General features: G+C 45.8%; 1 protein-coding gene across 2 annotated transcripts in view; it reads left to right on the top strand.

Moving 5' to 3' along the window:
* FAM219A (family with sequence similarity 219 member A) overlaps positions 1-27,012 on the top strand; it is an 89,026-nt gene that overhangs the window by 25,550 nt on the left and 36,464 nt on the right. For both annotated transcript variants that reach the window (XM_058171971.1, XM_058171970.1), the window contains exon 2: positions 9,606-9,705. In XM_058171971.1, the coding sequence (XP_058027954.1) occupies positions 9,606-9,705 (100 nt within the window). The remainder of the gene's footprint in view (positions 1-9,605; positions 9,706-27,012) is intronic.

Raw genomic sequence — 27,012 nt, 5'->3', positions numbered from 1 at the left:
TGGCTTTCTTGCAGGTGTTTCATGACCCAACTAGGTAACATCTTCAGGGCTAGGAGGAGGAGGAGGAAGACTGTGTGGTCCTTGGTGCTCTCTGAGCTTGGTGGCTTTCTTGCAGGTGTTTCATGACCCAACTAGGTAACATCTTCAGGGCTAGGAGGAGGAGGAGGAAGACTGTGTGGTCCTTGGTGCTCTCTGAGCTTGGTGGCTTTCTTGCAGGTGTTTCATGACCGAACTAGGTAACATCTTCAGGGCTAGGAGGAGGAGGAGGAGGAAGACAAGGACAACACTGTGGGGTCCGTGGTGCTCTCTGAGCTTGGTGGCTTTCTTGCAGGTGTTTCATGACCCAACTAGGTAACATCTTCAGGGCTAGGAGAAGGAGGAGGAGGAGGAAGATTGTAGGGTCCTTGGTGCTCTCTGAGCTTGGTGGCTTTCTTGCAGAAATTTCATGACCCAACTTGGTAACATCTTCAGGGCTAGGAGGAGGAGGAGAACTGTAGAGTCCTTGGTGCTCTCTGAGCTTGGTGGCTTTCTTCCAGGTGTTTCATGACCCAACTAGGTAACATCTTCAGGGCTAGGAGGAGGAGGAGGAAGACAAGGACAACACTGTGGGGTCCGTGGTGCTCTCTGAGCTTGGTGGCTTTCTTGCAGGTGTTTCATGAGCCAACTAGGTAACATCTTCAGGGCTAGGAGGAGGAGGAGGAGGAAGACTGTGTGGTCCTTGGTGCTCTCTGAGCTTGGTGGCTTTCTTGCAGGTGTTTCATGACCCATCTAGATAACATGTTCATAGCAAGGAGAAGGAGGACGAGGAAGATTGTAGAGTCCTTGGTGCTCTCTGAGCTTGGTGGCTTTCTTGCAGGTATTTCATGACTCAACTAGGTAACATCTTGAGAACGAGGAGGAGGAGGAGGAAGACAAGGACAACACTGTGGGGTCCTTGGTGCTCTCTGAGCTTGGTGGCTTTATTGCAGAAATTTCATGAGCCAACTAGGTAACATCTTCAGGGCTAGGAGGAGGAAGAGGAAGACTGTGTGGTCCTTGGTGCTCTCTGAGCTTGGTGGCTTTCTTGCAGGTGTTTCATGACCCAACTAGGTAACATCATCAGTTACCTAGGGAGTGGGGCTTGTGGAGAAGAGGAGGAGGACGGTAGGGTCCTTGGTGTTCTCTGAGTTTCGTGGTTTCACACCTACGACCATTGCAGTATCCTCGTGGGTCATGTGATCAAAATTCAGACGCTTGGCAATTGACTCATATTCATGACGGTCGCTGGGTGCCGAGGTCGCGTGATCCCCTTTTGCGAACTTCCAACAAGCGAAGCCAATGGGGAAGCCCGATTCGCTTCACAGCCACGTTGCTCACTGAACAACCTCAGCGGCTCACTTAACAAACGTGGCAAGAAAGGTCGTAAAATGGGTCAAAACTCGCTTCACAGCTGTCCCACTTAGCAACAAAATGTTTGGGCTGAATTGTGGTCATAAGGATGATCTGCATTCCCTTGGTAAAACCAAATTTCAGTTACTTGGCTCTTTGTGACTCTGAACCCTCAGCATGAAAGCTGCTATACAGGTAGTCCTCGAGTTATGACCACAATTGGGCCCACCATTTCCGTTGTTAAGTGAGACATTTGTTAAGTGAGTTTTGCCCCATTTTACGACCTTTCTTCCCGCAAACGGTTGATAGGCGAGTCCCCCGTTGTTAATGAATCTGGCTTCCCCATTGACTTTGCTTGTCAGAAGGGGATCGCGTGACCCCGGGACACTCGAACAGTCGTAAGTACATGCCAGTTGCCGAGCATGATCGTGGGGAATGCTGGAAAGGTCGTAACTGTGAAAAACGGTCCTAACTCACATTTTCCAGCGCCGTAGTAACTTCGAACGGTCAGTAAGCGAACTGTCGTTAAGTCGAGGACTACCTGCATTTTGTGCCAAATCCCAAGCAGTCTTCAAGGGTAGCCCCATGTAGAGCGCATGGCAGTAGTCTAGCCTAGCGGGAATGAGGCCCTGAGTTCCCGCTGCCGGGGCCTCCAGCTCCAAATAGCTGCCCCCTTCCTAGCAATGAAAGCTGAGCAAAGGGCGCCAATTGAGACTTAATAAATATTTAAGAAGACTTAAGTCAAAATGTTTTAGCGCTGGCCAACGAAGACGTGACTGTTCCGAGCATTAGAGACTCTGCATGTTGCACAGGCTGTTCTCACTTTGCTAACCTGGACCTGCACATCCGTTGGTTCTCCACGAGGTGCTTTTTAAATAATGCAGCTCATTGTGCTTACAGGAAAGCGATCGATTTTTATTTCCAGCTTATGTTTTCCGATTTTTAGAGACGCCAAAAAAAGCTAGGGCGCGTACGCTGCTCTCTCCTCGGCTTTGCCACGGGAGCCTCTGATTTCAAAGAATTCGATATATTTCTATTTTTAAAAATCTCACGATTTCGCTTTCTTTTAGAATGCCAGGAAGTGCAGAATATAATCTACAGGTAGTCCTCAACGTACGGCCGCATTTGAGCTAAGTGAGACAGTTGGTAAGTGAGTTTTGGCCCATTGTACGACTTTTCTTGCCACATCAACGGAGCGCACTCCCTCCCGGCCGGTTCCAGGCTGGTTTCAAGGCCATTGTGCCCCGAGAATGACCTCTCATCTGCCTAGCACCTCAGCATTCCCAAGACAACCTTGGAATTGGAATAGGATGGGATGGGATGGGATAGGATGGAATGGAATGGAATGGAATGGAATGGAATGGAAGAGAAGAGAAGAGAAGAGAAGAGAAGAGAAGAGAAGAGAAGAGAAGAGAAGAGAAGAGAAGAGAAGAGAAATATGGAATAGAATGGAATGGAATGGAATACAATAGAATAGAATGGAAAATATGGAATAGAATAGAATAGAATAGAATAGAATAGAATAGAATAGAATAGAATAGAATAGAATAGAATAGAATAGAAATATGGAATGGAATAGAATAGAATAGAATAGAATAGAATAGAATAGAATAGAATAGAATAGAATAGAATAGAATGGAATGGAAAATATGGAATAGAATAGAATAGAATAGAAATATGGAATAGAATAGAATAGAATAGAATAGAATAGAATAGAATAGAATAGAATAGAATAGAATAGAATAGAATGGAAAATATGGAATAGAATAGAATAGAAATATGGAATGGAATGGAATAGAATAGGATAGAATAGGATAGAATAGGATAGAATAGGATAGAACAGAATAGAATAGAATAGAATAGAATAGTTAAAAAAGTAAAAACAGATGTGATATGGTTACAGGAGGTTCACACCAAAAAGGCTTACAGAAAATTGCTAGAAAACATAAAATTAGGGAATGACTAGAGACTAGAAATATTAGATAATGGAAAAAGGCGAAAAGCTTATATATGCATGTATATGAAAAAAATGAATAATCAGAAGGATAGATAGGATAGAAGATAAAAAGAAATAAGAGAGAATGGGACAAAAAAAAAGAGTTTAATTAAACGAAATGAAAGAGAAAACAAGGATGTAAACAAGAGGAATAAGGAAACAAAACTGATGTACAGAAGGAACATAGTTTCTATGTTAACGTATGTTATGTCAATGTATGTTACGTATTGTTGTTCTTTTTTGTTAAAAAATAAAAAAAAATATCCAAAAAAAGAGAAGAGAAGAGAAGAGAAGAGAAGAGAAGAGAATAATAACTTTATTGTCATGAATGTAGACTAATCGGCATATATTAAAATGAAATTTCATTGCCTATAGCTCTTGTGGCATCACTGGGGGGGTTGGGTTTAGGGAAACAGAAGAATTGCTTTATGACTCGTGTGGGATTGCTTTCCTGCCATCACTTTCTCTCTCAGTAAAAGTTCTTTTGACTCAACGGATTCAAGAGTCTTACTTCCCTGAGGGATTAATTGGGGCAGATCCTTACACCCACTCCCTTCTGGCACTGATGATGTTACTTAGTTGGGTCAGGAAACGCCTGCAAATCCATTACCAAGCTCAGGGAGCACCCCAAGGACCCCACAATTACAGGGTTTGTTGCTAAACCATCATCTTCCCTAGTTAAACCTAATGTTGGTCCATCGGAATAAACTCTTTATTAGTCACTATTGGCCAGTGGAAATAAAATTAAATTAGAGGTAGTCTTTGACTTTTAACCGTGGATTAGCAATTGTTGGAAGTTACAGCGTCATTGAAAAATTACAAACGTTGCAGCATCCTGGATGGGAAGCGAAATGTTTTCAAGGACCACACCCCACCTCACCCCGAAAAAGTCCAGTTGCCTTTTGGGGAAAAAGTTTCTTTGGAACAACCATGGCTTTTGACCATTTCCATATTTCTCCTACTCCTTGTTGGGCTGATGGCACAAGAGTGTCCAGATCATCAGCCTGCCAGCTGCAAACCCTACCTGGAGCAGAAGGACCTCCCCACAATAGCTCGTGCGCTTTATCCCCACTTGTCTGGACTACTGTAATGTGCTGTGTTTGGGGCTGCCCTTGGAGACTAGCCAGAAGTATCAATTGGTCCAGAGCACAGCAGGCCAGATGTTAACCAGTACATACTACCAGGGGCATATTTTCTTTTTTTTTTCTTTTTTTATTCAAAAAGTTTTACAGAAAAAATTTTCCCCCTTTCCCCCCACCTCCCTCCCCTCCTTCACAACCCCTCCCCGACTTCCCGGAATGAGCACAAGGTATAGTTAAAAATAAAACAAACATATGCTAAAAAATTTTCGTCCCAACTTAATTATACCCCTACAATCATCAATTCCTAACTTCCCCCGAAAACAATCAAAAATAATACATCATAATCATTCAAAAACAGTCTGATAACTCTTAGTCTGATATCTACTTTGAATATAGTCAATCCATTTTTTCCATTCCTTTAAGTATCTTTCTTGCGTATTGTCTTTCAAAAAGGCTGATATCTTCGCCATCTCAGCCAAATTGGCAACTTTCAATATCCATTCTTCTATTGTAGGTACTTCTTTTTTCTTCCAGTATTGTCCTATTAATAATCTTGCTGCTGTTATTAGATTTAAAATCAATTTAGTCTCAATTACTGTACAGTCCGTAATAATTCCCAACAAAAAAAATTGCGGCAGGAACTTTATCTTCTTTTTCAAAACATTTTGTAAAATCCACCAAATTTTTATCCAAAAGGCCTTTATATCCTTACAAGTCCACCAAATATGAAAATATGTAGCATCATCACAATTACATCTCCAACATTTTGCTTGCATATCCGGGTACATACACGATAATTTCTTAGGATCTAAGTGCCATCTACAGAGGGGGGGGGCATATTTTCACATGTGCTGCTGCCCCATCAGTTTCCGAGTTCAGATAGTCCTTGACTTACAAACATTCCTTTAGTGATCGTTTGAAGTTACAACGGGACTGGAAAAAGTGACTTAGTTAGGACCGTTTTTCACACTTAACCACCATCGCAGAATTCCCATGACCATGTGATCAAAAACTCAGGTGCTTGGCGGAGGTGTGATTGTGATGACGCTACATATTTTCATATTTGGTGGACTTGCAAGAAAATTAAGGTCTTTTGGATAAGAATTTGGTGGATTATTCAAAATGTCCTGAAGAAGAAGATAAAGTTCCTGCCACAATTTTTCCTTTTGGGAATTATAACGGATTGTACAGGGATTGAGACTAAATTGATTCTGAATTTAATAACAGCAGCAAGACTGTTGATTGGACAATACTGGAAGAAAGAAGAGATACCTACAATAGAAGAATGGATACTGAAAGTCATTAATTTGGCTGAGATGGCTAAAATCTCAGCCTTTTTGAAAGACAATACGCAGGAAAGATATTTAATTGAATGGAAAAAATGGATTGATTATCTACAAAACAGATATCAGATTAAGAAATATCAGATTGCCTTTGAATAATTAGGAAGTTATTTTATGTAATGGGGAGGGGGTTGGGAGATGAAAAGCTTTGGATGTGGTTATTTGGATTGGAAGGGAAAATTTTATTCTATGTTTGGTTTATGTATAACAATACCTTGTGATTGACCGGGAAGCCGGGGAGGAGGGGAAGGGTTTTCTGGGAGGGAGGGGGGAAAAAAGGGGGGAAAATGTTTTTGTTTTTTAAAACTCTTTCAATAAAAAAAAAAAAAAACCTCAGGTGCTTGGCAACTGGCATGTACTTACGACGGTTGCAGTCCCCCAAGGTCACGTGATCCCCTTTTGTGACCTGACAAGTCAAGTCCATGGGGAAGCCGGATTCACTTAACAACCGTGTTACTGACTTAACAACTGCAGTGATTTCCGTATCAACTGTAGCAATGGAGAAAACTCATTTAACAACTGTCTTGCTTAGCAACGGAATACTGTATTCAGTTCTGGTCATAAGTGGAGGACTACCTGTATATTTGAATGTGCTTATTTTTTAAAAACTTGCACAGAGATATTTACAGGATTGTCTTTTCCATCCGACGTTGATCGATTTCACTTGTATGTCACCCGAATTCCTACTTGAGCAAGGGGTTGGGCTAGTAGACCTCCAAGGTCCCTTCCAACTCTGTTATTCCGCTTTTCAAAGGACTTCTTGCTTCGTCCTACACTGCCATAAAATGAGGCAGGTGGAAACAGGGAGACCCTGGTGTTGTTTTGCTTAGTTGCATCTGACTCTGGGGCAGCTTCCCCCACAACTATTGAGCTGTTCTCCCGTTGTCGGTTGTGTGTAAGAAACGGAGTACTTGAGGTGTGAAGTTTTGCCACGGAATGTTCTTGGTATTGCAATTTTAGCCATAAATCTAAATAATCACAAATGAGGGTCAGTTTGGTCTAATCTAGTGCTTTTAAGGCACCAGGATAGAAAATGGGAGATGGTGAGTTCTAGTTCAGCCTTAGCCACGAAAGCCAGCTGGGTGACTTTGGGCCAATCACCAGGAGACTGTGAGTTCTAGTCCCGCTTTAGTTATGAAAGCTGACTGGGTGACATTGGGCCAATCACTGGGAGACAGTGAGTTCTAGTCCTGCCTTAGGCTTGAAAACCAGCTGGTTGACCTTGGACCCATCACCAGGAGACAGTGAGTTCTAGTCCCGCCTTATGTGTGACAGACAGCTGGGTGACTTTGGACCCATCACCAGGAGACGGTGAGTTCTAGTCCCGCCTTATGTGTGACAGACAGCTGGGTGACTTTGGACCCATCACCAGGAGACGGTGAGTTCTAGTCCCGTCTTATGTGTGACAGACAGCTGGGTGACTTTGGACCCATCACCAGGAGACAGTGAGTTCTAGTCCCACCTTATGTGTGACAGACAGCTGGTTGACCTTGGACCCATCACCAGGAGACAGTGAGTTCTAGTCCCACCTTATGTGTGACAGACAGCTGGGTGACTTTGGCCAATCACCAGGAGACGGTGAGTTCTAGTCCCGCCTTATGTGTGACAGACAGCTGGGTGACTTTGGACCCATCACCAGGAGACGGTGAGTTCTAGTCCCGTCTTATGTGTGACAGACAGCTGGGTGACTTTGGACCCATCACCAGGAGACAGTGAGTTCTAGTCCCACCTTATGTGTGACAGACAGCTGGGTGACTTTGGACCCATCACCAGGAGACAGTGAGTTCTAGTCCCACCTTATGTGTGACAGACAGCTGGGTGACTTTGGACCCATCACCAGGAGACAGTGAGTTCTAGTCCCACCTTAATTGAATGGAAAAATGGATTGATTATCTACAAAACAGATATCAGATTAAGAAATATCAGATTGCCTTTGAATAATTAGAAAGTTATTTTATGTAATGGGAGGGGTTGGGAGATGAAAAGCTTTGGATGTGGTTATTTGGATTGGAAGGAAAATTTTATTCTATGTTTGGTTTATGTATAACAATACCTTGTGATTGACCGGGAAGCCGGGGAGGAGGGGGAAAAAAAGGGGGGAAAATGTTTTTGTTTTTTAAAACTCTTTCAATAAAAAAAAACCAAAACCTCAGGTGCTTGGCAACTGGCATGTACTTACGACGGTTGCAGTCCCCCAAGGTCACGTGTTCCCCTTTTGTGACCTGACAAGTCAAATCCATGGGGAAGCCGGATTCACTTAACAACCGTGTTACTCACTTAACAACTGCAGTGATTTCCGTATCAACTGTAGCAATGGAGAAAACTCACTTAACAACTGTCTTGCTTAGCAACGGAATACTGTATGTGGGCCCAGTTCTGGTCATAAGTGGAGGACTACCTGTATATTTGAATGTGCTTATTTTTAAAAAACTTGCACAGAGATATTTACAGGATTGTCTTTTCCATCCGACGTTGATCGATTTCACTTGTATGTCACCCGAATTCCTACTTGAGCAAGGGGTTGGGCTAGTAGACCTCCAAGGTCCCTTCCAACTCTGTTATTCCGCTTTTCAAAGGACTTCTTGCTTCGTCCTACACTGCCATAAAATGAGGCAGGTGGAAACAGGGAGACCCTGGTGTTGTTTTGCTTAGTTGCATCTGACTCTGGGGCAGCTTTCCCCACAACTATCGAGCTGTTCTCCCGTTGTCGGTTGTGTGTAAGAAACGGAGTACTTGAGGTGTGAAGTTTTGCCACGGAATGTTCTTGGTTTTGCAATTTTATTGATTTTTTATCTGTTGGTAATTCTACGGCCATAAATCTAAATAATCACAAATGAGGGTCAGTTTGGTCTAATCTAGTGCTTTTAAGGCACCAGGATAGAAAATGGGAGATGGTGAGTTCTAGTTCAGCCTTAGCCACGAAAGCCAGCTGGGTGACTTTGGGCCAATCACCAGGAGACTGTGAGTTCTAGTCCCGCTTTAGTTATGAAAGCTGACTGGGTGACATTGGGCCAATCACTGGGAGACAGTGAGTTCTAGTCCTGCCTTAGGCTTGAAAACCAGCTGGTTGACCTTGGACCCATCACCAGGAGACAGTGAGTTCTAGTCCCGCCTTATGTGTGACAGACAGCTGGGTGACTTTGGACCCATCACCAGGAGACGGTGAGTTCTAGTCCCGCCTTATGTGTGACAGACAGCTGGGTGACTTTGGACCCATCACCAGGAGACGGTGAGTTCTAGTCCCGTCTTATGTGTGACAGACAGCTGGGTGACTTTGGACCCATCACCAGGAGACAGTGAGTTCTAGTCCCACCTTATGTGTGACAGACAGCTGGTTGACCTTGGACCCATCACCAGGAGACAGTGAGTTCTAGTCCCACCTTATGTGTGACAGCTGGGTGACTTTGGCCAATCACCAGGAGAGAGTGAGTTCTAGTCCCGTCTTAGGCATAAAAGCCTGTTGGTGACTTGGGACCAATCACCAGGAGGCAGTGAGTTCTAGTCTCATCTTAAGCATGAAAGATGACTGGGTGACTTTGGGCCAATCCCCAGGTCACAGTGAGTTCTAGACCTGCCTTAGGTTTGGAACCCAGCTTGGTGACTTTGGGCCAGTCATTCCCTGTCAGTCCAACCCACCTCACAGGGTTGTTGTGGGGAAAACAGCAGGAGGAAGACATGTTGGATATGTTTGTCACCTTGAGTTCCTTGTATAAATAATAAAAGTTAGATATAAATGCCTAAACAATTTAATGACATTTTTCAAAATGATGGCAGCCCTGATGGGTTTTGTGGTTTTTCTCTCTGCCCTCCCAACAGGATCCAGCGGCCGCCTCCATCTCGGACAGAGACTGTGATCCCAGAGAGGGCGAGACCGTAGCCATGAATTACAAGCCCTCTCCCCTGCAAGTGAAACTAGGTAAGTCCCGGCCGAAGAACCAGGCAGAGAGGTTTGCAATGTCTCCTGGAGCTCTTTGGGGAGATCTTCTCCTATACGCAGAGGTGCCTCTCCCCAAGTCGTCCCGTCCACAGACGCATCGACCCACAAGCAGCCTATGAACCCCTCAGAATTCAAATCGACCCCACAACCAAGCAGTGATGGCACCGACCTTCTACCAACCCATGAACCCCTCCCCACACCAGCCCTTCGCCTTCCAATGATGCTCACCTGGTGTGACCTGCCCGTCCCAAGGCCCTCACTTGACACACCCACACCTAACCCACCACAAAAGCCTCCCTTGATCCGACCCATCGTATAGAATAGAATTTTTATTGGCCAAGTGTGATTGGACACACAAGGAATTTGTCTTGGTGCATATGCTCTCAGTGTACATAAAAGATACGTTCATCAAGGTACAACATTTACAACACAATTGATGAGCAATATATCAATATAAATCATAAGTATAAGACCTTTGTCAGGGTTCCGACGGAGGCCCTAATTCAATCATGAGCCTCAAGCTTATTTCTTCAAAATAAACCCAGTTATTTTTTAGGAGCTTCATGTCGGCACGTTCCCAAGCGAAGCCACGTAATTTACCTTCACATGACACAACCCACACCTGTCCCATCACAAAAGGCATCACAAGGCCCTCACCTGACGGGACCCACACGTGACCCCTCCCAAGACCCATCATGAGACCCCCAACTGACGTGACCCACACCTGGCCCATCTCAAGACCCATCATCATTGATGGTGTAAAATGGAATATGTTTTATGTTATATTTCAGATTATGTTTGTTAGTTACAATACCCTGTATTCTGTTCTGGGAAGTCTTGGGGGGGAGGGGGGGAAAATTGATTGCCATTGTACAGAAATAAGGGTAGAATTAAACAAGTTGGAATGGTGTAAAGTCGGGGCTGCTCGGTAACCACTCCCGAAGGGAAAGGGTAAGGAAAGAGGAGTAAAGAAGGAAGAAAGTAGGTAGGCAGGTAGGAAAGAAGGAGGAGAAGAAGGAGGAGAAGAAAGGATAGGAGGAGAAGAAGGAGGAGAAGATAGAGGGTTAGAAAGGATGGTAGTGAGAAGTGGGAAAGAGGAGGGGAAGTAGGAAAGCGAGGAGAAGGATGGTGGGGAAAGTCGAAGAAGGATGAGAAGGGTAGAAAGGATTAAGGGAGGGAGTGGCGGTCGAGCAGCCCTGATTGAGCATAATTTGAGTATAGGATCGATTGTTGTATAAGTGATTATATTGTACACTGGTCAAATTGTGGGAATTATTATGGAAAAAAAATAAAAAAAATTGCCGTAAAAAAAAAAAGACCCATCACCAGACCCTCACCTGACGTGACCCACACCTGGCCCATCTCAAGACCCATCACCAGGAGACTGTGAGTTCTAGTCTCATCTTAAGCATGAAAGATGACTGGGTGACTTTGGACCCATCACCAGACCCTCACCTGACGTGACCTCCCATCACAAAAGGCATCACAAGGCCCTCACCTGACGGGACCCACACGTGACCCCTCCCAAGACCCATCACCAGGAGACTGTGAGTTCTAGACCTGCCTTAGGCTTGAAAACCAGCTGGTTGACCTTGGACCCATCACCAGGAGACTGTGAGTTCTAGTCTCATCTTAAGCATGAAAGATGACTGGGTGACATTGGGCCAATCCCCAGGTCACAGTGAGTTCTAGTCCTGCCTTAGGCTTGAAAACCAGCTGGTTGACCTTGGACCCATCACCAGGAGGCGGTGAGTTCTAGTCTCATCTTAAGCATGAAAGATGACTGGGTGACTTTGGGCCAATCCCCAGGTCACAGTGAGTTCTAGTTCAGCCTTAGCCACGAAAGCCAGCTGGGTGACTTTGGACCCATCACCAGACCCTCACCTGACGTGACCTCCCATCACAAAAGGCATCACAAGGCCCTCACTTGACACACCCACACCTAACCCACCACAAAAGCCTCCCTTGATCCGACCCATCGTATAGAATAGAATTTTTATTGGCCAAGTGTGATTGGACACACAAGGAATTTGTCTTGGTGCATATGCTCTCAGTGTACATAAAGATCGTTCATCAAGGTACAACATTTACAACACAATTGATGAGCAATATATCAATATAAATCATAAGTATAAGACCTTTGTCAGGGTTCCGACGGAGGCCCTAATTCAATCATGAGCCTCGAGCTTATTTCTTCAAAATAAACCCAGTTATTTTTTAGGAGCTTCATGTCGGCACGTTCCCAAGCGAAGCCACGTAATTTACCTTCACATGACACAACCCACACCTGTCCCATCACAACCCCTACTGACCATAATTACATATTACATAACAACAGAGTGGGAAGGGACCTTGGAGGCCTTCTAGTCCTTCTGACCACACAAAGCCCTTACAAGCAGAAGAACACCAACACTGGTGTTCCCTAAACTCCACTGAAGATGTTACCTAGCCTGGTAACGAAACGTTCGGAAATCAACCCACAAGCTCGGAGAACTAACCTCCATCCTCATAGATACATTATCTATCAAGTTTCTGGAAGTCCTCGACTTACGACTGTAATGGAGCCTGCCCACGGTGGTCGTAAGTCATGAACCTTCACAGGTCACCTTCACGACCGGCCCACTTTTACAACCTTATGTGCCATGGACAACGAACACCCCTGTCATTAAGTGAGCCAGTTGTTTACTATGGGCCATTTTTCTTTAAATTGTAATTAAATGTTGTTTTTCATCAAAACTGTCATACAACATGGTCACGTGAGACCGGTTGCTATGTGCCCAAAATGTGGTCATAGGATAGCTGTTTGATCTTCAGAATCTTTTATTCTTCCTTCATCTTTTTTTTTTTTTTTGCTTCGTCTATTTATATTTATATGCTGTTACACGATATGTTTTTGGTCTATGACCGAACCACGAGTATTTTCTTTCGAATGGGTTACTTGATTTTTGCATTCAAGCCACGTTCCTTCAGAAAGCCATTAATTCTGCTCCTTTTACACACCCACTTTGAACACCGTACCTGCGCTGCAGTCAACTTAACTTTTTATGGGTTTTTTTCCTGTGGTACCCGGCCTTCATTCCCATATATCAAAATGGCAGAAGCTCTCACAAGCAGCTATTTGCACTTTTATCAACAAGCATTAATTCCTTGCAATAAATCTCATTACCCATTACTTCTCTTACCATCCTTTGCGCACCTTCACATTTCTCCATCTGTTTACCAAGGTACATGAAATCATCCTTTTGCTACGACGTTTCGTCACTTATGTAAAATGTGCCTCCTTTCCCTTCGTTTATCCTGTCGAACACGCAGCCTCGGTCTCCCATGTATTCCTTTTCAGATCCAGGCCTCTCATTTGCATTATTGCCAAATACAGCTGCCAAAACAGCCAATGCAATCCTCGGCTGCATAAACAGAAGGATAGAATCAAGATCACGTGAAGTGTTAATACCACTTTATAAGGCCTTGGTAAGGCCACACTTGGAATCCTGCATCCAGTTTTGGTCGCCACCATATAAAAAAGGATGTGGAGATGCTAGAAAGAGTGCAGAGAAGAGCAACAAAGTTGATTAGGGGACTGGAGGCTAAAACATACAATGAACAGTTGCAGGAACTGGGTATGTCTAGTTTAATGAAAAGAAGGACTAGGGGAGACATGATAGCAGTGTTCCAATATCTGAGGTGTTGCCACAAAGAAGAAGGAGGAGAAGAAAGGATAGGAGGAGAAGGAGGAGAAGGAGGAGAAGAAGGAGGAGAAGGATGGTGGGGAAAGTCGAAGAAGGATGAGAAGGGTAGAAAGGATTAAGGGAGGGAGAAGAAAGGATAGGAGGAGAAGGATGGTGGGGAAAGTCGAAGAAGGATGAGAAGGGTAGAAAGGATTAAGGGAGGGAGAAGAAAGGATAGGAGGAGAAGGATGGTGGGGAAAGTCGAAGAAGGATGGTGGGGAAAGTCGAAGAAGGATGAGAAGGGTAGAAAGGATGGTAGTGAGAAGTGGGAAAGAGGAGGGAAGTAGGAAAGCGAGGAGAAGGAGGAGAAGGAGGAGAAGATAGAGGGTTAGAAAGGATGGTAGTGAGAAGTGGGAAAGAGGAGGGGAAGTAGGAAAGCAAGGAGAAGGATGGTGGGGAAAGTCGAAGAAGGATGAGAAGGGTAGAAAGGATTAAGGGAGGGAGTGGCGGTCGAGCAGCCCTGATTGAGCATAATTTGAGTATAGGATCGATTGTTGTATAAGTGATTATATTGTACACTGGTCAAATTGTGGGAATTATTATGGAAAAAAAATAAAAAAAATTGCCGTAAAAAAAAAAAGACCCATCACCAGACCCTCACCTGACGTGACCTCCCCATCACAAAAGGCATCACAAGGCCCTCACCTGACGTGACCTCCCATCACAAAAGGCATCACAAGGCCCTCACCTGACGGGACCCACACCTGGCCCATCTCAAGACCCATCATGAGACCCCCAACTGACGTGACCCACACCTGGCCCATCTCAAGACCCATCATGAGACCCCCAACTGACGTGACCTCCCATCACAAAAGGCATCACAAGGCCCTCACCTGGCGTGACCTCCCATCACAAAAGGCATCACAAGGCCCTCACCTGACGGGACCCACACCTGGCCCATCTCAAGACCCATCATCATTGATGGTGTAAATGGAATATGTTTTATGTTATATTTTAGATTATGTTTGTTAGTTACAATACCCTGTATTCTGTTCTGGGAAGTCTTGGGGAGAAAGAGAGAGAGAGAGAAAGAGTGCAGAGAAGAGCAACCAGGATGATGAGGGGACCGGAGGCTAAAACATACAATGAACAGTTGCAGGAACTGGGTATGTCTAGTTTAATGAAAAGAAGGACTAGGGGAGACATGATAGCAGTCTTCCAATATCTCAGGGGTTGCCACAAAGAAGGGAGTCAAGTTATTCTCCAAAGCACCTGAAGGCAGGACAAGAAGCAACGGGTGGAAACTCATCAAGGAAAGAAGCAATTTAGAACTGAGGAGAAATTTCCTGACAGTTAGAAGAACAATTAACCCGTGGAACAACTTGCCTCCAGAAGTTGTGAATGCTCCAACACTGGAAATTTTTAAGATGAGACTGGACAACCATTTGTCTGAAGTGATGTAGGGTTTCCTGCCTAAGCAGGGGGTTGGACTAGAACAGTGGTCACCAACCGGTGGTCTGCGGACCATGGTGGTCAGCGAGAAAATTTTGGTGGTCCATGGAGAAATGTACGCACCTGAACGGCTGCCCGGTGTGGAGGGTGGGAGCTTCAGCTGCCTTTGGGACCGGCCATGTTGGGGGTAGAAATCCGTGCACACACAAAAAACAAAACAAAAAACAACAACCCAGCACCATTATTTCATTCCTCGCCATCCGGAATGAAATAATGGTGCTGTTGCAGTGGCGAGGGAGGGAGCGGCGCAAGTGAGCCGAAGTGCTTGAGATGGCTGGGTCAGGCTCTTTGAGAGACGAGAGCTTGTAGGGAGGCGATCTGGCGTCTGCCTCCCTGCAAGCTCTCCTCTCGAGGAGCCCGACCCAAGCTTCCCGGGCCGTTTCTTCCAGCCCTTGTTGGTACTCCTGCACCTCGGTCTCTTGTCTCCCCGAGAAAGAGTGGGAGAGAGAGAGAAAAAGAGAGGGGGAGAGAGAAAGAGAAAGAGAGAGGGGGGAGAGAAAGAGATAACAGAATGCGTGGAAGAGAGAGGGGAGAGAGAATGAGAGAAAGAGGTGGGAGAGAGAGAAAGAGGTGGGAGAGAGAGAAGAGAATGATAGAGAAAGGGGAGAGAAAAGAAAGAGGAGAGAGAAAGAGAAATGGGGAGAGAAAGAGAATGAGAGAGAAAGAGTGGGGAGAGAAAGGGGGAGAGAGAGAGAAGGGGGAGAAAGAATGAGAGAGAAAGAAAGGGAGAGAGAGAGAAAGTGGGGAGAGAGTGGGAGAGAGAAAGAGAATGAGAGAGAGGAGGGAGAGAGAGGGAGAGAGAATGAGAGAAAGAGGTGGGAGAGAGAGAAAGAGGTGGGAGAGAGAGAAGAGAATGAGAGAGAGAGGAGGAGCGGCGCAAGTGAGCCAGTTGTTTACTATGGGCCATTTTTCTTTAAATTGTAATTAAATGTTGTTTTTCATCAAAACTGTCATACAACATGGTCACGTGAGACCGGTTGCTATGTGCCCAAAATGTGGTCATAGGATAGCTGTTTGATCTTCAGAATCTTTTATTCTTCCTTCATCTTTTTTTTTTTTTGCTTCGTTTATTTATATTTTTATGCTGTTACACGATATGTTTTTGGTCTATGACCGAACCACGAGTATTTTCTTTCGAATGGGTTACTTGATTTTTGCATTCAAGCCACGTTCCTTCAGAAAGCCATTAATTCTGCTCCTTTTACACACCCACTTTGAACACCGTGCCTGCGCTGCAGTCAACTTAACTTTTTATGGGTTTTTTTCCTGTGGTACCCGGCCTTCATTCCCATATATCAAAATGGCAGAAGCTCTCACAAGCAGCTATTTGCACTTTTATCAACACGCATTAATTCCTTGCAATAAATCTCATTACCCATTACCTCTCTTACCATCCTTTGCGCACCTTCACATTTCTCCATCTGTTTACCAAGGTACGTGAAATCATCCTTTTGCTACGACGTTTCGTCACTTATGTAAAATGTGCCTCCTTTCCCTTCGTTTATCCTGTCGAACACGCAGCCTCGGTCTCCCATGTATTCCTTTTCAGATCCAGGCCTCTCATTTGCATTACTGCCAAATACAGCTGCCAGAACAGCCAATGCAATCCTCGGCTGCATAAACAGAGGGATAGAATCAAGATCACGTGAAGTGTTAATACCACTTTATAAGGCCTTGGTAAGGCCACACTTGGAATATTGCATCCAGTTTTGGTCGCCACGATGTAAAAGAGGATGTGGAGATGCTAGAAAGAGTGCAGAGAAGAGCAACAAAGTTGATTAGGGGACCGGAGGCTAAAACATACAATGAACAGTTGCAGGAACTGGGTATGTCTAGTTTAATGAAAAGAAGGACTAGGGGAGACATGATAGCAGTCTTCCAATATCTCAGGGGTTGCCACAAAGAAGGGAGTCAAGTTATTCTCCAAAGCACCTGAAGGCAGGACAAGAAGCAACGGGTGGAAACTCATCAAGGAAAGAAGCAATGGTGGAAACTCATCAAGGAAAGAAGCAATTTAGAACTGAGGAGAAATTTCCTGACAGTGAAGAACAATTAACCAGTGGAACAACTTGCCTCCAGAGGTTGTGGGCACTCCAGCACTGAAGGTTTTAAGACGAGTCTGGCCAACCATTTGTATGGAATGGTTGAGGGCCTCCTGCTTGAGCAGGGGTCAGACTAGACCAGGGGTCCCTTCCAACTCTGTTGTTGTATTCTATATTCTATATTACGCAGTTTGCTTAGTGTTTGCTGAAAACCATTCAGGTTCTTTAGCTAACATCTAACATATTATCAGCTGCATACAATAAAAATGTGTCTTGTCTTGATGTTCCCAAGCAACGCTACAAAATCCTGCCGCTTCATGCCTAACTGGATAGTGAATATTTGCCTCCAGAGGTTGTGGGCACTCCAGCACTGAAGGTTTTAAGATGAGACTGGACAACCATTTGTCTGAAGTGATGTAGGGTTTCCTGCCTAAGCAGGGGGTTGGACTAGAACAGTGGTCACCAACCGGTGGTTTGCGGACCACTGGTAGTCAGCAAGAAAATTTTGGTGGTCCATGGAGAAATGTACGCACCTGAACGGCTGCCCGGTGTGGAGGGTGGGAGCTTCAGCTGCCTTTGGGACCGGCCATGTTGGGGGTAGAAATCCGTGCACACACAAAAAACAAAACAAAAAACAACAACCCAGCACCATTATTTCATTCCTCGCCATCCGGAATGAAATAATGGTGCTGTTGCAGTGGCGAGGGAGGGAGCGGCGCAAGTGAGCCGAAGTGCTTGAGATGGCTGGGTCAGGCTCTTTGAGAGACGAGAGCTTGTAGGGAGGCGATCTGGCGTCTGCCTCCCTGCAAGCTCTCCTCTCGAGGAGCCCGACCCAAGCTTCCCGGGCCGTTTCTTCCAGCCCTTGTTGGTACTCCTGCACCTCGGTCTCTTGTCTCCCCGAGAAAGAGTGGGAGAGAGAAAAGAAAGAGAGAGGGAGAATGAGAGAGAAAAGAAAGAGAGGAGGAGCGGCGCAAGTGAGCAGTGCTTGAGATGGCTGGGTCGGGCTCTTTGAGAGCGAGAGCTTGTAGGGAGGCGATCTGGCGTCTGCCTCCTGCAAGCTCTCATGTTGAGGAGCGCCTCGCCAGCCTCTACTCATCCCTCCCCTCCCAGCGATTCCTCACCTCTCCGCCCAGGCTCCTTAGGGCCCCAACAGGAAGCAGTTATTGGAGCTAAGCAGCCACCACGAGAAAGAGTTGGCAAAACAGCTCAGTTCAAATTGGATCTGACTGAAGAGGCTCAGTAGAAGCACTTCACTGAGGACTAGAAGCATAGGCTTTCCAAGCAGAGGGAAGAGCTGCGGGAGTGCAAGACCAGGTACCGGCGCCTGGAGGCTCAGTGGGCTGAGATGGTCAGCCGGTTCCAGGCCATGATGCAGTCCCACTGGAATAAGGTCCTCCGGCTCTTTGCCACCAGCAACACTTCCCTCCAGCCTTCACCCAAAGCCCCACACCAGGAGGCTGAAGCAGACCTCAAGTCAGAATTTCTGCCCCCCTCCGACCCACACGAAAAGACCCTGAAGCGGGAAGACTCCCTGTAGCAACACAAACGTTGATTGCACGTCTCCATCCCAGGGGCCGTAGTTTAAGGACCCCTGATTTAGTGCAATATAAAAATTGCAAATAATTTTTCTGCGGACTACCAAAATTTTCTCATGGACCACCAGTGGTCCATGGACCACCAGTTGGTGACTGCCGGACTAGAGGACCTCCAAGGTCCTTCCAACTCTGTTGTTGTATTCTATATTCTATATTCTATATTCTATATTCTATATTCTATATTACGCAGTTTGCTTAGTGTTTGCTGAAAACCATTCAGGTTCTTTAGCTAACATCTAACATATTATCAGCTGCATACAATAAAAATGTGTCTTGGCTTGATGTTCCCAAGCAACACTACAAAATCCTGCCGCTTCATGCCTAATTGGATAGTGAATATTTGCCTCCAGAGGTTGTGGGCGCTCCAGCACTGAAGGTTTTTAAGACGAGTCTGGCCAACCATTTGTCTGAAGTGATGTAGGGTTTCCTGCCTAAGCAGGGGTTGGACTAGAAGACCTCAGGGTCCTTCCAACTCTGTTGTTGTATTCTATATTACGCAGTTTGCTTAGTGTTTGCTGAAAACCATTCAGGTTCTTTAGCTAACATCTAACATATTATCAGCTGCATACAATAAAAATGTGTCTTGGCTTGATGTTCCCAAGCAACACTACAAAATCCTGCCGCTTCATGCCTAATTGGATAGTGAATATTTGCCTCCAGAGGTTGTGGGCGCTCCAGCACTGAAGGTTTTTAAGACGAGTCTGGCCAACCATTTGTCTGAAGTGATGTAGGGTTTCCTGCCTAAGCAGGGGTTGGACTAGAAGACCTCCAGGGTCCCTTCCAACTCTGTTGTTGTATTCTATATTCTATATTACGCAGTTTGCTTAGTGTTTGCTGAAAACCATTCAGGTTCTTTAGCTAACATCTAACATATTATCAGCTGCATACAATAAAAATGTGTCTTGTCTTGATGTTCCCAAGCAACGCTACAAAATCCTGCCGCTTCATGCCTAACTGGATAGTGAATATTTGCCTCCAGAGGTTGTGGGCACTCCAGCGCTGAAGGTTTTTAAGACGAGTCTGGCCAACCATTTGTATGGAATGGTTGAGGGCCTCCTGCTTGAGCAGGGGGTCAGACTAGACCAGGGGTCCCCAGCCTTTCAGATCTCAGGGACCACTAAATTCATAATTTTAAATCCCGCGGACCACTAATGTGATCTGCCTAATGACCGGCTGGGTGGGCGTGGCTAGGTGGTCATGTGACTGGGTGGGCAGGGCCAACTCGATGTCACTCATGTTGAGGAGCGCCTCGCCAGCCTCTACTCATCCCTCCCCTCCCAGCGATTCCTCACCTCTCCGCCCAGGCTCCTTAGGGCCCCAACAGGAAGCAGTTATTGGAGCTAAGCAGCCACCACGAGAAAGAGTGGGAGAGAGAGAGGAGGGAGAGTGCCTGAAGGACCCCATCCCATCACTAGGAGTTCAGGCGCTTCAGCAAGCGCCGCGCTGGATTCGTATTAGTGGTCCCCGGGATTTAAAATTATGGACTTGGTGGTCCCTGAGATCCAAAAGGTGGGGGACCCCTGGACTAGAAGACCTCCAGGGTCCCTTCCAACTCTGTTGTTGTATTCTATATTCTATATTACGCAGTTTGCTTAGTGTTTGCTGAAAACCATTCAGGTTCTTTAGCTAACATCTAACATATTATCAGCTGCATACAATAAAAATGTGTCTTGGCTTGATGTTCCCAAGCAACACTACAAAATCCTGCCGCTTCATGCCTAATTGGACCAAGGTTGATGATAGGACTGAAGAATTGTGTTGGGAGGAATTTGCTTTAATTTAATTGAACTACGCTGGGAATGAAGTAATTCTCAGCTGTTCGAATAAAGTTTGTTCGTTGTTACACTGACTGAGTTTCCTACTTGTGCCTGGGTCACAACAAGAACATAGAAAAATAGGGTTGGAAGGGACCTTGGAGGTCTTCTAGTCCAACCCCCTGCTCAAGCAGGGAACCTTATACCATTTCAGAGAAAAGTCTATGGAGATTCTCCACCATCCAGGTCACGGTTGTCCCAAAGGAGCTTTTTCAGGAGGCAACTGGTCTTTCTTGGTTTTTCTTTGAAGAGGTTTCGCTCCTCTTCCGAGAAGCTTCTTCAGCTCTGACTGGATGGTGGGGAATGGAAGGATTTACGCTCTTTGCAGACTGCTGGTCATTTGCATCCATTTTAGCGAGTCGTTGAGGCCACTTGGAGATTTATCTGTGTCCTCAGGGTCACCTGAGTGGTGTAAATGGACGTGGAGCCTTCTTGGAACTGTTGAAAGGGCTGTGTTGTAGACTGGAGACAGATGATGTCATATCCCTCCCCCTCTGTTGAGGGAGGGCTGTTCAGTTTGGACACAGATAGTCTCTTTGTCCCCTCTTCTCAAACCAGCGGTCTTCTCTGTCCAAAATGTGGACTTTGCTGTCTTCCAAAGAGTGGCCTGTGTCTTTTAAATGGACTGCTGAATCAAAGAAATGATTGCAGGATCCAATCTGAGTCGGGTCACCGGGACCTTCCGAACTTTCGGACTTGTGCTGGAGCCCATCCTCAGGGAACTTCATTCATCACAGAAACAGTTGTCCAACACCTTCTTGAAAGCCTCCAGTGAAGAAGCACCCGTAACGCCTGGAGGCAAGCCGTCCCACTGATGAATTAATTAATCCAGGATTAATTCTGGAGGCCAGCCACTCATAACATAACATAACATAACATAACATAACATAACATAACATAACATAACATAACATAACATAACATAACATAACATAACATAACATAACAACATAACATAACATAACATAACATAACATAACATAACATAACATAACATAACATAACATAACATAACATAACATAACATAACATAACATAACATAACATAACATAACATAACATAACAAACATAACATAACATAACATAACATAACAACAGAGTTGCAAGGGACCTTGGAGGTCTTCTAGTCCAACCCCCTTCCCAGGCAGGAAACCCTACACCATTTCAGACAGATGGTTATCCAACATCTTCTTTAAAATTTCCAGTGTTGGAGCATTCACAACTTCTGCAGGCAAGTCGTTCCACTTATTAATTGTTCTAACTGTCAGGAAATTTCTCCTTAGTTCTAAGTTGCTTCTTTCTTTGATCAGTTTCCACCCATTGCTTCTTGTTCCACTCCACTGATTCATTCAAAGACTGGAAACCCAAACAAGATGACGGTCGGGGGAAAAAACAGGCTTCAAAAATGATGCCGATGGATGGAAGAAAATGGGACCACTGTCTAAATCAGAGGTCTCCAACCTTGGTCCCTTTAAGACTTGTGGACTTCTGTGTAGTAAGGAAGTGGCAGTCGGGCAGGCCTGAATCAGTAATAAAGACTTGTGGACTTCAACTCCCAGAGTCCCTCAGCCAGCTTTGCTGGCTGAGGGACTCTGGGAGTTGAAGTCCACAAGTCTTAAAGGGACCAAGGTTGGAGACCCCTGATCTAAATGATCTGAGTGATAGACTAGCACAGGTAATCGTCCTCGACTTATGACCACAATCGAGCCCAAAATTTTTGTTGCTAAGCGAGACATTTAAGTGAATTTTGCCCCGTTTTGCGACCCTTTTCTTGCCACCCTTGTTAAGAGAATCATGGCAGTTGTTCAGTTAATAGCACGGTTGTTAAGTGAATCTGGCTCCTCCATCAACTTTTCTTGTCAGGAGGTCGCAAAAAGGGATCACGTGGGACACGGCAACGGTGTCGTGTCCCACTCCTCCGCTGACGGCCGGGTCAGGGAAATCCGAATCAGGCTTGCCTCTGCAGCTCTGCCCAAAGTCCTAGCAAAGTCCTCAAGGTAGGCAGGAGACCAGAAAGTGACTTCAGCAAGATAAGTTCGACTTTGCCTGACTCAGAGACTGCCAGAAAGCAGATCCTTTATATAGGCCATGGGGTGTGGCTCCATGACTCAGCACTCATCCAGGCCTGCCCCTCCCTTCCTTCTGTTGCCTCCGCCTATCCAGTCTTCTGACGCGAGGGTCACTCCAGTCGGCATCTGTTGGTAATTGACCTCCCTCAGGCTCACATGCTGTGGGGGAGGGGGAGGGGTCTAGTTGCTCTGTTTGCCTGGGCATGGAGCCAGAGCTGGGGGCTGGAGGTATTTCTTCTTCTTCAGCCTGTCTGGGCATGGAGCCAGGGCTGGGGCCGGGAGGCATACTAGAACATTCCTCAGCGTTCGGAAGCAGATAAGAAGACCCCGGCTGCGGTGAGAGCGGGCAAGATACAACGGTCACAAATACAAGGCAGTTGCCCAAGGTCTGAATTTGGATCATGTGACCACAGGCTGTAAGTGTGAAAAAAAATACCTTTTTTTTCAGAATTAGAATAGAACAGAGCTGGAAGAGACCTTGGAGATCTTCTAGTCCAGCCCCCTGCTCAAGCAGGAGAACCTAGACCAGTGATGGCTAACCTTTTTGCCATCGTGTACCAGGAGCGAGCGGGGTGTTGTACACATGGGTGCCCACACCCATAATTCTATGTGCCCTGCCCCTGCGCATGCGTGCACGACACACACACCCCCACGCTCCTCCGCTCCTGGCACACAATGGCAGGATAGGCCTGTTTTTTGGTCTCCCCAGCCTCCAGAGCCTTTCTAGGAGTCTGGGGGGGGTTAAAATGGCCATCCCCACCCCCTCGGAGGCTGTCCAGAGGCCGAAAAAGTCCCGTTTGCCAACTTCTGGTCCAGTTGCGCCCCTTCCTTGACCGGGACGCCTTACGCACGGTCACTCACGCCCTCGTCACTTCCCGCCTGGACTATTGCAATGCTCTCTACATGAGGCTCCCCTTGAAGAGCACCCGGAGGCTCCAGTTAGTCCAGAATGCAGCCGCGCGGGTGATAGAGGGAGCACCGCGTTGCTCCCATATAACACCCATCCTGCACGGCCTACACTGGCTACCGGTAGCCTTCCGGGTGCAATTCAAGGTTTTGGTGACCACCTTTAAAGCGCTCCATGGCTTAGGACCGGGATACCTTCGAGACCGCCTTCTGCCACCGATTGCCTCCCAACGACCCGTGCGCTCCCACAGAGTGGGCCTCCTCAGGGTGCTGTCAACCAAACAATGTAGGTTGGAGACCCCCAGGGGGAGGGCCTTCTCTGTGGCGGCACCAGCCCTGTGGAACGAGCTTCCTCCGGGATTGCGACAACTTCCCGACCTCCAGACCTTCAGACGTGAACTGAAGACTTTATTATTTCAGCGCGCTGGACTAGCCTAAGAATAAAATGTTTTAATTAAATTTTAAGGGTTTTTTAATGGGTTTTTACCGTTTTGTGATTTGGCTATGATAATATTTAGTTTTAATTTGGTTTTTAATGCTTATTTATTATATTGTTTTTTAATATGCCTGTGAACCGCCCTAAGTCCTACGGGAGATGGTGCGGTATAAAAGTATGATAAATAAATAAATAAATAAATAAATAAATAAATAAATAAATAAATAAATAAATAAATAAATAAATAAATAAATACCTGGAGGAGCTCCGGGTGGGGTGGGGAAGACCGTTTTCACCCTCCCCAAACTCCTAGAAAGGCTCTGGAGGCTGGGGAGAGAGAAGAACGTGCCCTTCCCCATCACCACCACCCCAAGGTTCTCCGGAGGCAGGAAATAGCCTGTTTGCCTATTTCTGGTGGGCCAAGAAGGCCCGAAAATTAGCTGAAGCTGAGCTCGCGTGCCCACCGATACGGCTACGGGTGCCGTAGGTTCGCCATCACAGACCAAAACCCTTTCAGACAAGCGACTGTCCAGCCTCTTCTTAAAAACCTGCAGTGACGAAGTATCCACAACGTCTGGTGATAAACTGTTCCACCGCTTAATTGTCCTCACTGTTAGGAAGTTTCTCCTTGAAGTGAACTTTCAATGAATCTGTAACTTTGAACTGTCACTAAAAGAACTTTTGTAAGTCGAGGACTACCTGTAGCTGGAAAGATATCCTACTCCAACCTGATTGAGGGGGAGAAACATGCTTAACCAACGTGTAGCAAGGTTAATTCATGCAACCTTTTAAATGCAGTTGTGTCCCCGTTGGAAATAAAGATATTTACTAAAGAGGGAACAGCAGGTTTGCTACAACGGGGCCTCATCACTTTACTTTGAAAAGTAAGAAAGAACATTGGCTCAGAAAGTTCATGGTCTGGCTAGCATGAGTTAAGTAGAATAAAGATATATGGTGGGCGGACTTTTTATTGGAATATAACAATTGAAGGATGCAGGTCTGTTCAAAAGGAAGAGAAAGGATAGGGAGGGAGCCGGGAGATTTATATTGTATTTTAACCCCAGCTCAGAAATAGGAGCGATGACAGTGGGTCTAAAAAAAGAAAAGGAGGAACAAAGAAAAGCAGGATTATTGAGGGTAGCTATTCTTCCCCATTCAACCAGGGAGGAAAAAAAAGAAATCGAGAATAAGGCTTTTCAAAATGAAAACACAAGGAACTTTTAAAGAGGCGTGACGTCATAGTGATGGGCGAGTTTTGTTAGGAAAAGTTCACTTAGAAGAGTAGCTTTATCCGGAAATTCTTGCCCTTCAGTTTGCTCTTCCAGAAATTGAACTCAAAGGTGCTTTTTCCTAAAGGCAACTGGAGTCATTAGGTTTTTTTCTTTTTCCTTTGAAACCATTTCGCTTCTCCTCCAAGGAAGGTTCTTCGATTCTGAAAGTGAATCATTTTCAGTGGAAAAACAGAAACGAACAAGGAAAGTCCAGTTGCCTTTTGGGGGGAAAAAAACAACAACCTTGGGGACAACCATAACCTGAATGATTGAGAATCTCCATAGACGTTCAGAAGTTGAACAAAAGCACAGGAGGATGGACTCCGTAGTCCCTGGAGAACTATGCCTTAAGTAGCAGGAATGTCAGAGCAGAGTGACTATGTTGTTGTAGGAGAGGACCAGGCTGAGTCCGAGAGAGGGGTGAAATGCGTCATAAGTCATGAGTCCCTGTGCGCCCACAAGAGATCTAAATCCAGCACATCTTGCATGCCTTTCTTATTTCCCGCTCGTTTCCCTTGACTGTTAGTTGGACAGATTCTTGTAGAGAGCTGAAGCTTGCAATAAACTTCGTACTCATTTGAACCCGAATGGGACGCAACCAACTTGTCATAGATCCCATTTGAACTGCCTGAATCCCCTGACAGTTGTGCTGGAATCACTGGTTTTAGGGAAAACGGAGTCTGGTTGAGTGAAGGACTCAGAAGTCAGAACAAGTGGAAGCTATAGGTAGTAGTCCTCGCTTAATGAACGGCCATTTAGCTGATAAAGGAAGGCGTTGGGAGTGGCAGGGAAGTCATGGAAAGGTATGACTCTCCATTCCGCCCTGGGGAAATGTTTTCTCCCGAACGACAGCTTACCCATGAATCAGAGTCTTTGGGCCGTGCTCCAAGCTGACAAGCAGGCTCTACCACTTCGGGTTTTGGAGTCATATCTTCCGACGGGAAGTAGGTGATTTCAACTAAATTGTCAGATTCAAGCTTCTCTGCTATTTCTACGTTTTCAGCTTGCTGCTCTTCCATCTTCACTGGGTCTTTGCACCGCTGTGGAGGTTGCGGAGGCTGGGGCCCAGCACCCCCCTAACGGGCCCCCTCTGAGCGGAGGAGAGGGTACCGTTAGCAAAAGAAAATTAGGAGTTTTGGAATAATGTCAAGGTTCCAGAAAAACCTCTTCTGCATAAAGAAAACTCAGAAGCCATTGTCTTTAAGAGTTCTTTACTAGCATGAGGAAACTGGCACACGATGAGTGAAATTCCAAAACTGAACTTCCGGATTCTTTTCCCAGTTATACAACCCCCAAGAGTCCCACCCCACTGACCCCTTTGATGGTCACATGGTCCCACGTTCTCCCAGTTCATTCAAATATCTTCTCGCCACTCCTCCTGCAGATGTGAACACCATCCGACCTTGACCGCTTGAAGAATGTTACCATACCCCTCAGCCCCCCTTCTTCCCCTCAGGGGAAAAATGTGGCAGCGTCTGGAACCCTAAAGTCTAGTATGGTTTCCAGGCCTGACAATGAGCAACACATCTATGCTTTCCGCTACAGGTAGCCCTCGACAACTATTCACTGAGTTCAAAGTGATACCTTGACACCAGCACTGAAAATAGTGACTTGGGGTTGTTTTTCACGCTTACGGCCATTTTGGCATCCACGGGGTCACATGTTCAAAATCGAGACGCTTGGCAACTGACTCATATTTACGACGGTTGCTGTGTCCTGTTGTGACCCAGACCCAAGTACAGTAGTAAACTTAGTCCATGGAAAAACAAACTTTATTCGAATAGCTGGGAATTACTTCATTCCCAGCGTCGTTCAACTCAAAAGTAAAACAAATGCCTCCCAACACAAATTCCTCAGTTATCTCTCAAACCTCAGTCCAATTAGGCCCTTCCTGGCAAACATCCAGAAGCCACAAAAACAAAGATGTACATGAAGCAGAGGACGGAGCAGAAGACGCAGCTGTTTTCCGGCAAAG

The sequence above is a fragment of the Ahaetulla prasina genome, chromosome 2 (genome assembly GCF_028640845.1).
Source record: "Ahaetulla prasina isolate Xishuangbanna chromosome 2, ASM2864084v1, whole genome shotgun sequence".
Taxonomy (NCBI): Eukaryota; Metazoa; Chordata; class Lepidosauria; order Squamata; family Colubridae; genus Ahaetulla; species Ahaetulla prasina.
This window is presented reverse-complemented; position numbering and strand designations above follow the sequence as displayed.